The 13,091-nt window shown below is 39.7% G+C and overlaps 1 protein-coding gene across 1 annotated transcript; it reads left to right on the top strand.

The window, feature by feature from the left end:
• Positions 1-3,171: 3,171 nt before the first annotated feature.
• Positions 3,172-12,190, top strand: SETD9 (SET domain containing 9). Its single transcript, XM_072416409.1, has 6 exons — positions 3,172-3,300; positions 4,879-5,231; positions 7,425-7,548; positions 8,071-8,186; positions 10,455-10,560; positions 11,856-12,190. Exons 1-6 carry the CDS (start codon positions 3,197-3,199, stop codon positions 11,941-11,943), a joined length of 891 nt encoding a protein of 296 aa, XP_072272510.1. The 5' UTR covers positions 3,172-3,196; the 3' UTR covers positions 11,944-12,190.
• The last annotated feature ends 901 nt before the right edge of the window (positions 12,191-13,091 follow it).

Genomic DNA, 13,091 nt, shown 5'->3' with positions numbered 1-13,091 from the left:
CTGCTATGCAGAAATCATGCATCTGCAAGTAAACCAAACAGTGCTGACCGAGAGCGATGCACGCCAGAATTGTGTCATTACCATCCCCGGACAGCAAGTTTTCCACAATTTGAGTGTTAAAAAAAACGTTCCTTGAACTCCATGGCTTCTTTGGTTTGTGTGTCCTATCGTGACAAATAAGTGAATGATTACAAATCTAGAATCCGGCAGGAGAGGGTACACCTGGAAGTGAGAAATACCTGCATCAGCACAAAGGTAATACTTGATACCGGATTATTGCACAAAATATACACAAATCGCTCGAAGATTTAAGCAAAAATACAAATGCCCCTTGTATTTAGACAATATTTGCTAATACCAGAGTTCAGATTTAAAAAGGCTCAGGCTGTAGAGGGGGCAACTAAAATTGCTTCTGTTTTACAGGCTGTGATTAGTTTTCAAGTGACTTTTGATTGGTCACTAAAACCATCCAAGTAACCAATAATTTATTGTAAGAAAATATTGCTAACAGACTTTTATAGTTTCTAAATGAGACACTAACCATAATGTGAATAGGAACATATGTATATTTTCATCAGGTTATTTGTTATCCTCTGTATATTTATAAAGCGCCAACATATTAGGGGCAGCATGGTGGCTCAGTGGTTAGCGCTTACTATCTGCATGGAGTTTGCAGGTTCTTCCAGCGTTTGCGTGGGTCTCTTCCAGGTACTCCGGTTTCCTCCCACATTCCAAAATTAAATGCAGTTAGGTTGATTGCAAACCCCCCTCTCCCCAAAGTTGACCTTAGACTGTATTAAAGATATATGACTGAGGTAGGGACGTTAGATTGTGATGGCCCTATATAAATACTGTGTAATAATAATATTACGCATCACTGTACATTAAACAGAGGTTGCAAATGAGAATTAAGTGAAAACAATGACACCGGAGGAGGAGAGGATTCTTCCCAAAAGAACTTAAAATCTAACAGGTGGAGAAGAGTAATTCACAATATAGGGTATGGAATGGTGGCTATATAGGTATGGGTAAAGCGACAAATGAAGACGTGTAGGCAGGTTTGAAAAGATTTGATTTAAATGGAAAGTTGTAACAGGCCGAATAGGATAAAGATATTTCCTGAGAGTTGGGTCAGCTCTAGAGAAGTCTGTCCTAGGTAGAGAATGTAGGTGTTGGGTTGAGGAGGGAGTCTGTTATAGAAAAAAGACATCCTGGGTTGGATGATTATGGGGATAGGGCAGCAGATAAGTCATTTTGCATAGAAACAATTGCATTGTGTGCAGTGTAAAAAAAAATTGGTTTTGTAATAAGTCGCTATTGAGGGCAGATTTCCTCCTATGCTTTGCTGCATGACCTGGCTTTTATAGATGTTTAATGTGATTGTGCTGTGGTTGGGGGTTAGCAAGATGAGAGGAGTGGCAGGGCCAGCTTTGTCCAGAACCTGAGTATGGTTATATTGAGTGACCACTTGGTCTGGAGATGTGATTTTAGGATGAGTGGGTTTTGAGCATTCTTTTAAATGAGCAGAAAGTAGAAGCAAGCCAAATAGGAGGAGGAAGACCATTCCAGAGAGTCGAGGCAAGCTCTACAAAAGTCTTGGAGCCATGCGTATGATGAGGTTATGAGTGAGGAAGTCATTAGTAGGTCATTAGAGGAGCGAAGAGAGCGGCTAAAGTAGTGAAATGTTACTGTAATGCTGCCCAGCTGCATGGTAACTTGGCTGGCTCCAACCTAGGTGGATATTTGACAGTCACGGGTGTGTATTTAGAAGTTTAAATAACTGGCAAATGCTCCGAGCAGTTTCTGGAAACACTAGATCTACCGCAAATGTCTGGCTCCACTGTTCTATCATTTAAACTCTATTTTAGCAATAAAAAGCATGACATATCAGTAACTCAGTGTCTGATGTGGTTAAATACATTTCAGAATGGCAAAAAAAAAAAGAAGTTTAAATCAAACTTGAAGATATGCCAGGAAATGCATTGGTTTAATAGCGCCTGTCACTTTCAATTTGTCCACTAGGTGGTGTTGTGTTCCTATTATCCTGGATCTGTTATCTGCTGGGTTGTTGCTCTCTTCTACAGTCTGTCCAATCTGCTTTACATGAATGGGGTTGTACCAATTATTGACATGGCTTGGTATGGTGTTTATTAATAAAACATGAACTTCCTACCTAAGATTCTGTTTATGCCAAATTGTTGCATCCCTACTCATTTTCCATCAACTCCTGTTTTACTCCACAGATGTAAATAAAGATAAAGGGGCTTACAGATAATCACATGGTGTACATAATTATCCACAATCATTAACTGGAATTCTACTATTAAAACATAAATAAACATTTTAACAATGTAATGTGTGCACAGTAGTGTAGTGGCACCCTACTGCAAAGTGTAATATTCTGTACTACCCCCCATATACCAGTCATTGGGCAGCATGGTGGCTCAGTGGTTAGCACTTTGGCCTTTGCAGAGCTAGGTCCCAGGTTTGATTCCCAGCCAGGACACTATCTGCATGGAGTTTGCAGGTTCTCCCCGTGTACTCCAGCTTCGTCCCACATCCCAACACCATGCAATTGGCTTCCCCCAAAATTGACCTTACACTGTATTAATGACATATGACTATGGTAGGGACATTAGATCGTGAGCTCCTTTGAGGGACAGCTAGTGACATGACTTTGTACAGTGCTGTGTAATATGTTGGTGCTATATAAATACTGTGTAATAATAATATTTTATTCTGCTGCACCCTAAGAGAAAGTTTATTATTTGGGGCTTTGGAAGCTTACACAAAATGATCGGGCTGCTTTAAAGCAACACACATTCATTCCTTATTGTAAACTTTGCTTACACAATGCAAGGAATTAGATTCCCATAATAGCCCCATCCCCATATTATCTGTTATCTTGTCTACCATTTAATTTCAAAGTGGAGAGAACAATCCTATGTGACCTCCATGTACAAAGCTTGAAGGATTCCAGGGATTAATAAACTCCCTGTAGTTTCTCCTGGAGCAGGAGCACCATGATGAGCAGGTGAAAACAAGTTCTGCCTAACATGTGCCCACCACTTCCTGCAGAGGGCGCTCACTTACACATCATATCCATTTGAGCTGAAAGATCTATCACGCTTTCCGGTCACGTGATACAAACAACAATCCGCCACCATAGCAACTCGTGTACGGGTTTCCGGCGACCATGACTTTCCCGGGCTCGGTGCTCAGGGCTCTGCTCTCCCGGTGGAAGTCATACAGACACCGCTTTGTACCCTGGGTGGCTCTGAACCTGGCCCGGAACCAGAGGTGTGCTAATAAGTTGCTGGGGTCATTTACAGTCTGCTCCTATAGGTACAGCCAGTACACATCCCCCTCTAGGTCAGAGGAGAGCCAGCGGGGGTGACTGGCAGCAAGAAGGGCGGAAACACCCTAAAGTTCACCTGTTATAAGAGAAACACAAGGAGTTTAAATACTGAAAAGGCCAGCCTGTCAGAGGTCCTTACGGAAGGCAGAGAATTGTATGGGATGTTAAAGTGACAAGCCCACTCTGTATAGGAAGAAGTATTGTTCTTACCAACTGGTGGCCTGTCTCTTTAAAAGCCACCACATGACTGCTCTTCAGCTATAGTGGATATTCAACCAATCAGGTCAAAAATACCCCCCCATAAAACACAATGGTCCCTCCTGCCATCTAGTCAAGTGACATACAAGCTGGTGGGGGAAACCACTGCATGGGGGAACAAATGTTCAAACTGCTATAAGTGTGGCATCCCTGCAGAGGCTATGAAGCAGTGGTGACGATTCAAATGTGAACTATTCAGGGTTGTCCTTTTTTTTCAAAAGTGCTCTTGTGACAATAGGGACAACAATGGCAAATAATTTCTTTATTATTATTTATTATATATAATATTATATATTATTATTATTATTAATAATTTTTATTATTGTTACACAATATTTATAGTGCAGTGTTTCTCAACCAGAGGTTGCTGGGGGTTCCCAGCAATAAGCAGTTTGCACCTCTCAGGTCAGTGACACCGATGATCATGTTGGCTGTCTGTAAGTGGGACATTCTTCCTAATAGCCAGCAATGTAAGGAATTCTTCCCACTGACCACCACACTAATATACTGTAAGCTGTGCTTGTAGTAATTATAGAAGGGGTTCCCCGGGATCTCAATGTTATTTTAATTGTTCCCCCATGTTCTAGAGGTTCTGAAGTCACTCATGCAAGTAGAAAAGACACAAATGTGTGGAGATGGCAGTTGCTGCATTGTAAAGCTATTTAATAATATTAACCAGTATTTATATAGTGCCAACATCAAACACAGCGCTGTACAAAGTCCATAGTCATGTCACTAGCTGTCCCTTGGAGGGGCTCACAATCTAATGTGCCTACCATAGTCATATGTCTTTATTACAGTCTAAGGGCAATTTTTGGGGGAAGCCAGCTAACCTAACTGCATGTTTTTGGAATGCGGGAGGATACCCACGCAAACACGGAGAGAACCAGTGTAGATAGTGTCCTGGTCGAGATTACAAACTGGGCGCTGCAGTGGATCTGTTCCTATATTGTGCTTGTGACATTACGCAGAAGTAGTATGTGACTTGGCTTCTGTAATCTCCTACATTTAGTTTGGAAGAAGGAAATGCAGTGCTCTATCCCAATCAGGCTCGGTTGTATTTGCTGTACATTACAGGGAAAGCTTCCTGAAAGGAGTAGAAGCAGTGTGATAATCGAATCTCATCAGTGTGCTGCTTCTCCTTCATTGGCCAATCAAGACCAGGCTGCATTGCTCATCAGCAGTGTAGTAAGCCTAAAGGTTTATCCTAGTCATACTGTATACAACCTTGATAAATAATTTTATTTTCTTTCTTTACACAGGACCTTGTGTTATGTGTCAGAAAGCAGTAGCGACAAACTTATTCCAGATGCCAATGTGAATGGAACTCTAGTTTGCTTCTTCCAAGCTTTATTCAGGGCTGATTTGTACAGACAAAGAGACCTTCTCGATATGCTTCCTGACTGCACCAAGTCCTTGTATTATAACCCAGATATTAAAGATGAACAGAACTGCCATGCTGGACTGCTCGTTACTCTGCAAGCGGATGAAATATTGCACAGATCTCTCGGGTTCGCTATTGAAAGACGTCCAAGCTCGCTGGACTCGGCTGGGATTGGAGTTTTCGTTTCCAGAGGGCTTGTGCCCAAAGGAGCAGTAGTGTCTATGTACCCCGGTACATTTTACAAGATCATTGTGACTTAACCTACAGGCAAACAGCTGCATACACAGGTTAAATACATATATGTTTGCTGTTGTTGGCCGGTCATTTTTATCATACACATATTTATTTCCTTCTCTATGAAAAGATGTGACAGAGCGATCTCTTATGATTTAAATCTAAATGTTGGTTAGTCTAAAAGTCAAATGCCAGGCATAAAGTTTAGTACAAAGATGAAATCTTTCTTGTTTTACCAACCCGAGGTTCTGTCATTTTGTCCAGCCCTTCTTGTGATGTTATTGCCTGATCTCCTCGGTCAGCTTTCCTTCTATGTCTGAAATGATGGTGGTAATTATTTGCTAGAGGTGGGAAGAATATTATTTTTTAATTATTATTATTATTATTAATAAACAGGATTTAAATAGCGCCAACATATTACGTAATACTGTACATTAAATAGGATGAAAAGTAAGCCAGTAAATCTGAGCCATGCAAGAAGTGGGTCATCTCTCTGTCTTTGCAGTGTGCAAGTGAAAAATACATCTTAAGAGTCATTGATCAGAGTTACAAATCTTCAAGCAGGTAATTCCCAAAACATATATGTATTCATCTTTATATATAGCTGTTTCCTGAAATGTAGATTTAAAGTTTATTTTTAGTAGAATTGTGTGTTTCAATCAGGTTGAATGAATACACGAGGGCCTAAAGCAGATCTTTCAGTGAAAGATTATGTAACCTGCCATATCTGACCTGGTTCTGAAAAATCTGTCTGTCTGGTTGGTGTTCTGATCCTCTGCCTTTCTTATCTTCTGCAGCACTGACCCAGAATGAGGATGCAGCTCAGGTGTTCAGCTTATTGTCACACGGCTGTATGCTTGTGTCAGGTGTGTGACTGACACCAAATGATTAGTGTTACATCCAGGCAGTTAGGATTCTTTAGAATTAGTTTAGTAATGGCAGCTTACTTAATCTCTTAGTACATGTCCACTTTAAAGCAGAATTTTCATAAAAAAGAAACTACTTAGTTTTACTTGTTAAAAGCTCTCAATCCATACCGGGTCTAGCAAATCCTGAGCTGTCCAGGCTTCCCTCTACTTTCCAGGGTTCAATGTTCCTTCCAACACCGCCATATTCTTTTTTCCACATTCTTCCTGATGTGTCCTAAATCTCGCTGTGCACAGGGGCGAGATTGTGTTACGTGTCCTCCAAATGTAACAAAACAAGCGCCAATCTCAATGCGCATGCAAGAATTTTTTTTCATTAGAGGAAAGTTTCTGATGATGCATGCGCAGAAGAAGCAGCCCCAACCTCCTGAGATATGTGGTATAAGTATCCAAAGAGGCTGCACGTTTCCCATTCTGTCTTTACTGACACAAATTGTTTTCAATATGTAAAATGGATAGCAAACCTTTTACATAATGTTGAAAATGTGATGATAGGTCAGCCTTAAAGGAGCCCCGACTGGTTGACATCTCCCTGATATTGTTTTTTTACCTAACATAAGGACTGTGCTCCCAGCAAACAGCCAAACTGTGAACCACAAACTCCTCCAGTGATCAGTTGATTGTAACAGTATGAAAAATGAATTACTATATTTAAAAATTGCTAAGCCCCTAATTTACAAATAGATCACACATTATCATTCTGCACCAGAGATGCTTAAGTACCAAGCTTTCACTACTGCCAGCTGAAGAGTCTTCTTAAAACTTAATTAGTGGTAGAAAATATTTTAAAATATTTATCTCTCTGACGAGGACAATGGCTGCAATAAAAACCTGACAGTGGTTCTGACTTCCTAACTAGCCCAATTGTACCCAACAGGTTAAATCCGCTATCTCAGGTGCATAAAAACAAAAGGTGTTTTATATCTTATGATCTCAGGTTCATGCACCTGAGATAGCAGATTTAACTTATTGAGTTTTATATATCTTATAAAACCTGCGGTGCAATTATTGCCTTTTATTATCAGATGATAGCATAATGCTTTACGTTTTCTGTTAATGTAATGTTGGCAGCATTTGTATGTTAAGTTTCTTTCTATGTCATTTTTTTCCCAGTAAAGAGTCTGCAGACAGTTCAGCTTCTGTAGTTATTGCTGGGTAAAAACATGTTTTTAGTTAAAATACTTTAACAATTATTACAATTGAACAAAGATGTTGTGAATGCATTGCACAAAATATTGTGACTAAAATCAATTTCTTTTAATAGGTGCCATTTACCAAAAGTATGAGCCCATTTTTTTTCAGTCTATTGGAAATCCATTTATTTTTCGGTGCCTGGATGGTATTCTTATCGATGGAAATGATAAGGGGATCTCAAAGTCTGTATATCGGTAAGAAATGTGTTTCATAGATCAGTAATATGGGCAACATGGTGGCTATTGCAGCGCTAGGTCCCAGGTTCTAATCTCGTCCCGGACACTATCTGCATGGAGTTTGCAGGTTCTCATGTTTGCATGGGTTTTCTTCTGGGTACTCTGGTTTCCTGCCACACTCCAAAAACATGTGATTTGGTTAATTGGCTTCCCCCTAAAATTGACCTTAGACTGTAATATTGACATATGACTAGGGTAGGGACATTAGATTGCAAGCCCCTTTGATGGACAGCTAGTGACATGACAATAGACTTTGTACAGTGCTGTGTAATATGTTGGCAGTATATAAATACTGTGTAGTAATAATAATAATCATCACATAAATCTGTTGAAATCTCAGGATAACTGGCTTTGCAGTAAAAAAGAAAAACTTGTGTTACCCTTCTTTCTCTATTGGCTGTTTAAATTAGGTTGTTGGGAATGAGGGGTAAACACAAACATCAGCCGGAGAGTTTATACATGAGGCTAAATGTTTTTCAGGTCTTGCAGCAGAAGGGACCGGCTGGGGCCTCTGAGGATGTGTGATTCCACTTGGCTGACAAGTTCCCCCCATAATCCACTAGCTGTGGGACAGTATGTCAATAATTGCTCCAATGGTATGTCTACTTATTCAGTTACTAAAAGAGATGAGAAACATGAAAGCTTCCATTGCTGAAATGCTAGTTTCCTGGATGAAGTGCTTTTGATTCAGTTTTTCATTCCTTATAATTCAGAAAGTACCTATTTTGGTGAATTGGCATAGAAGCAAGGCAACTAGTTACTAGAAGGCACCAGCAATGACAGCCAAACCATTTCTTTCCAATGACAAGTTTACTTGCTGTAAACTCTGCACACAGGTTATTATTCATTTTTGTAAAGGTCTTTTCTTAAGATGTAATTCTGCATTGCAGGCCGCTATGTCAGCTCTTATGTAGCATCCTCTGAGTACTGTATGTTGACACCCTTTGCAGTGGGTGGAACCTGGGACTTTAAATTTGTGGTCTGCCCTTCCCACTGGTACAATCTCTTTAGAACAAGACTAAACAGCTTGCCCCATCTACCATGATTGACAGGCATGGAGTTTCTAGTATGTCATGGCTATCCCAACATCCACAATGAATTGACACTATGGGTCTGATTTAATAAAGCTCTCCAAGGCTGGAGAGAATACACTTTCATCAGTTAAGCTGGGTGATCCAGCCAACCTGGAATAGAGCTAGTCCAGGATTCAAAACATTTGAAACATCAAAGCAAATAGCAAATACCTTTAAAGAAATCCATTCCAGGTTTGTTGGATTACCCAGCTTCACCGATTAAAGTGTATCCTCTGCAGCCTTGTAGAGCTATCATAAATCAGGCCCTATGCAACAAATCCACCCACGGTTTCACTCATTGAGAAGACTTCCTCTCATTGAAAGATGTAAATTGAAGCTTACCTCAGCTTTGCAGAAATGATGTGGCCGTTCCTCTGATCCTTCCTCATAGCTACAGTCATGGCTGGAGATTTTTTTTATTTTTCACATGTATACTAAAAGGAATGCATTTACTATGTATGTACTAAAAGTGATGCTTTAAAAGCTTTACAGTAAAATATTTTATTCTGATAATATGCATTGTGGTGTAACAAGCCCTTACAGCCAAATAGATGAAATACTCCAATGTACTGTTACTATAAATTACTTGTTTTGTCAGGCTTGTGGGCTACATACAGCTAGACATGTGTCATTCAGTACTCCATTAATCAATTCATCCTCCTAATATTTATATTATGTTTATTAATATTAATATTAAACAGGATTTAAATAGCCCCAACATATTACACAGGCGCTGTACATTAAATAGGGGTTGCAAATGACAGACGAATACAGACAGTGACACAGGAGGAGTGGAGGACCCTGCCCCGAAGAGTGGGAGATATGTAATGGTGGGAGGTAGTGACAGTTTCGAAAGACAGAAGAAGACAGGTAGGAGAGATTGAAAAGATGGGTTTTGAGGGCTCTTTTAAATGAGCAGAAAGCAGGAGCAAGCTGAATAGGAAGAGGAAGACCATTCCAGAGAGTTGGGGCAGCTCTAGAAAAGTCTTGGAGCCATGCGTGTGATGGGGTTATGAGTGAGGAAGTCATTAGTAGGTCATTGGAGGAGCGAAGAGTGCAGCTGGGGGAGTATTTTATTACCAAGTCACAAAGGTAAGTGGGACAAGAACTGTGCATTTGAAAGATATTTGAAGGCAAAGCACAGGAGCTACAAAACTACAAAGAGAACTACAAAGAGATGATACAGCAGAAGAGGAGCGGGCAATTGAGAATGATTGGGAGTGCAAAGCTTCCCGGGATATCTATGTCACGCATCCTGGGAGACTCTTGGGTGCTCCTTCTGCGCATGCCCGAGCATCTTGGGCATGCGCGGAAGGAGCCTTTTAGTTACAAGAGAAAAATTTGCCAATCTCACACATGCGTAGTGAGATCGGCAAGTTATTTTTGTCAGCCGATCTTGCGTCAGGGTCGGGTGATGTAGGAAGAACCAGAAAGAAGAGAAGATGGCAGTGCCCAGAGCGCCATCTTGAGGACGGATGCCAAGATGACGTGGGACCCGATGGAAGACTCATTCGCATGCAGTGTATTTTTTTTAGGCTGTGTTTTTTTTTAGGTGTTTTAGGCACTTTTCAGTTTAGTTCCTCTTTAAAAAAAAGAGCTGACTTGGAAGCGTTGATAATTCTGGAGAGATCATCAAAAATGGCAAATCTAGTGCAAATCCCTGGCAGGTAAAACAGTAATCATGTAAGCATTTCATCTGTGTATTTGTCTGCTTAGCTGAAGTTGTACGTTAACATTACCTGTATTTGCGTCTGTATTCCAGGAAACTGATCTTGTCTCTTCTTTCCATAGAAAAGGCAGCTAACGTGTGTTATCAGGAATTTGATGTACCTGACATGTTCCCAGTGGAACTACGACAATACATCCCGAACATTCGCTACTCTCATGAAAATGAAGGGTTAGTATATGAAGGGTTTACTTTTATTATACACATATGGTTTTTGTCCATGCTTACCTACACAAATCTATAAAAATAATGTCAGGGTCTCTGGTAGTATTGTAGGCACACATTGAATAGTAATATTATGAGTGCTATTTTTTTGCAGGAAGATTTGTGTGAAATTTCCTTTAAGTTTCATAAGCCACCTGTTTCTGACACCATATATGTCTCATTTCCATATTGTCAGTGCTTTCAGGCTTAAGGACATTTATAGTCTTTCAGTGATGGGCTACAGCTTCTCTTGCCTACAAAATAAACAATGGCACTTGTTCTACATACTCTGTTATTAGATTTAAAAAAATATATACATATACTGTTAGAATACTTGGCACCTGGTGTGACTAGGGTACTAGTATTTAGGTGAGAGAGCTACAGAAGCTCTGCAATTTGCTAGAGCTAGAGACCTTACAGATAGCACGGATCCTTCTCTCTAGCATGCTGGCAGGTGAGAGGTGGCTGCTTTCTTAACAAACTGTAATGAACAAACTGCGATGGGCCCATTAATAAGGAAGTGGCAGTCAAATTTTTTTTTTAGTTGATCGTCACTTTTTTAATACCAGAAAAATAAAAAAAGCAATCAGTAATTATTCAATACACCTAAATTAGTAATCAGAATCTTCATTTGCTAAACTGGAGTAAGTGATTGCCACTTTCCCCTTCTCTTAAAGAAATTGTCTTTAAAAAAAGTGGTAATTGGCGTATTTCTTTTCTTAAAATGGCAATCACATTCTGGCATTCAGGAAGTGATTGTGCTGTGTAGCAGTTGTGCAAGTAAGAACAAATTATGAATCAATTGGTTGTCATTTATAAAACTGATAATTGTTAGCTGTCACTTTTATGAATTAGGATATCTGAGTAGTGCTGCTTTTCTATTGAAATAATGGGTCTTTGCTGGCGATAAAGGTTATATAAAGGGCCCATGAGACTTTGTACAGCTTTTGTTTTGATGAACCTTGGAATGTATTTAACAGATTTGAACTGAAGATTAGTTAGACCTTAAGACTAAATGGACTGCTATTTTGAGAATTATTTTTATTTCCACCCATATGTTTGTAAAGCATAGAAATAAAGTCACCAGCCTGTGTGTACAGAAGTGAACTGTTTTCTCATCTTTGATTCTGCCTTACTGACAAAGGGTGCAGAGTAAAGCTGGAAGGCAGCAATCCTAGTAAATACTTCTACGTACAACATGCCAGTCCATTCACGTGTTCAGATTCAGTGTGTTGATCGGTTTGCTCTTTTGTCTGTTCCAGGCCATTAAGGTGTGTCGTTCTTGTTGCTCTCAGAGACATTCATTGTGGGGAAGAGCTCTTTTCAAACTATTTTACAATCATTCGGTAATGCCATGTGTTATGGGCCCAGGATTTACAGCAATACTTACACAATACACAGATGGAAGATCTGCAGGATGTCAGACATGTGGCTCAATGTTTTCAGGCCCAGATGAGGATCCGGATTTAAAAACAAGACTTTCTTGGGTTGTTCTTATGATCTTGCGGCCGTAAGCACGTGATAAATGGTGTCTGTGTAAATCAGTCTTATTTCATGCCATGGGATGATTAATAAAAGGGTCAAGATTGTCAGCTTATTTGCTTTTAGTGCAAACTTTGAGAAAGGGATGGCCGATGGCTGAAAGCTCTAAATCACAACTCCATCTACATGGTACAGCTCAGGGCCAATCACCAGCTGTGTCAAATAAGAAAAAAAAGGGGAGCACATCAAGTACAACATTTTTTTAACTTAATAAATACATTGTGAATATATTTTCATTGGAAAGACATTTGGAATAAGTGTCAGAGTTTTTTCTGCACACAAGGACTTGGGTAGTGATGGTACCACATCTCCCTACCTATTGCTGTACCATGTATAGTACTGGTAAATTATGTTAAAAGATATCTGTACTTTTACATGTCACCCCTGTGCAAAGTAACAATTCACATACATCCCAAATGTGTTCTCACCTAATATGGATAGCTGCAGTAAGCAGAAATCTTCAAATTGCTTAATGCCAATACCAAAGATGCTCGGAGGAAAGCCAAATAGAAGTCTATGAGGATTGACTACACAGGGACAATTTTGAGTATCTGAAGCTTTTTTGCATGTCTGATTCAGGTAAATATTTATTTAAGGGTTGGTAGTTCCTTTAGCTCAAGGGAAGGTGGTATACCTAAAGGATAAAACATTGTTTTTTTTTTGGTCACCAGCAAACCTGGAATAGATCTGAACCAGGATTGAAAACAATTGTTAACAAAAAGTAATCTACTTTTAGGAAATCTTTTCCAGGTTTGCTGGATCACCCAGCTTCACTGATGAAAGTGAATCCTCTCCAGCCTTGGAGCTTTATTAAATCAGGCCCAATGAGTGAGTGTTGTCACTTCAGCACAGGCAGTGTATTAGACATGATCACAGGTATAAATAAAATGGTATTTTACCACTACGTCCAATATATATTTTTATCGAGTTGTGATATATTTTAGAATCTTATATGT

The sequence above is a fragment of the Pyxicephalus adspersus genome, chromosome 6 (genome assembly GCF_032062135.1).
Source record: "Pyxicephalus adspersus chromosome 6, UCB_Pads_2.0, whole genome shotgun sequence".
Lineage (NCBI taxonomy): Eukaryota > Metazoa > Chordata > Amphibia > Anura > Pyxicephalidae > Pyxicephalus > Pyxicephalus adspersus.
The sequence above is the reverse complement of the archived record's forward strand: the minus strand, read 5'-3'. Positions and strand labels throughout refer to the sequence as shown.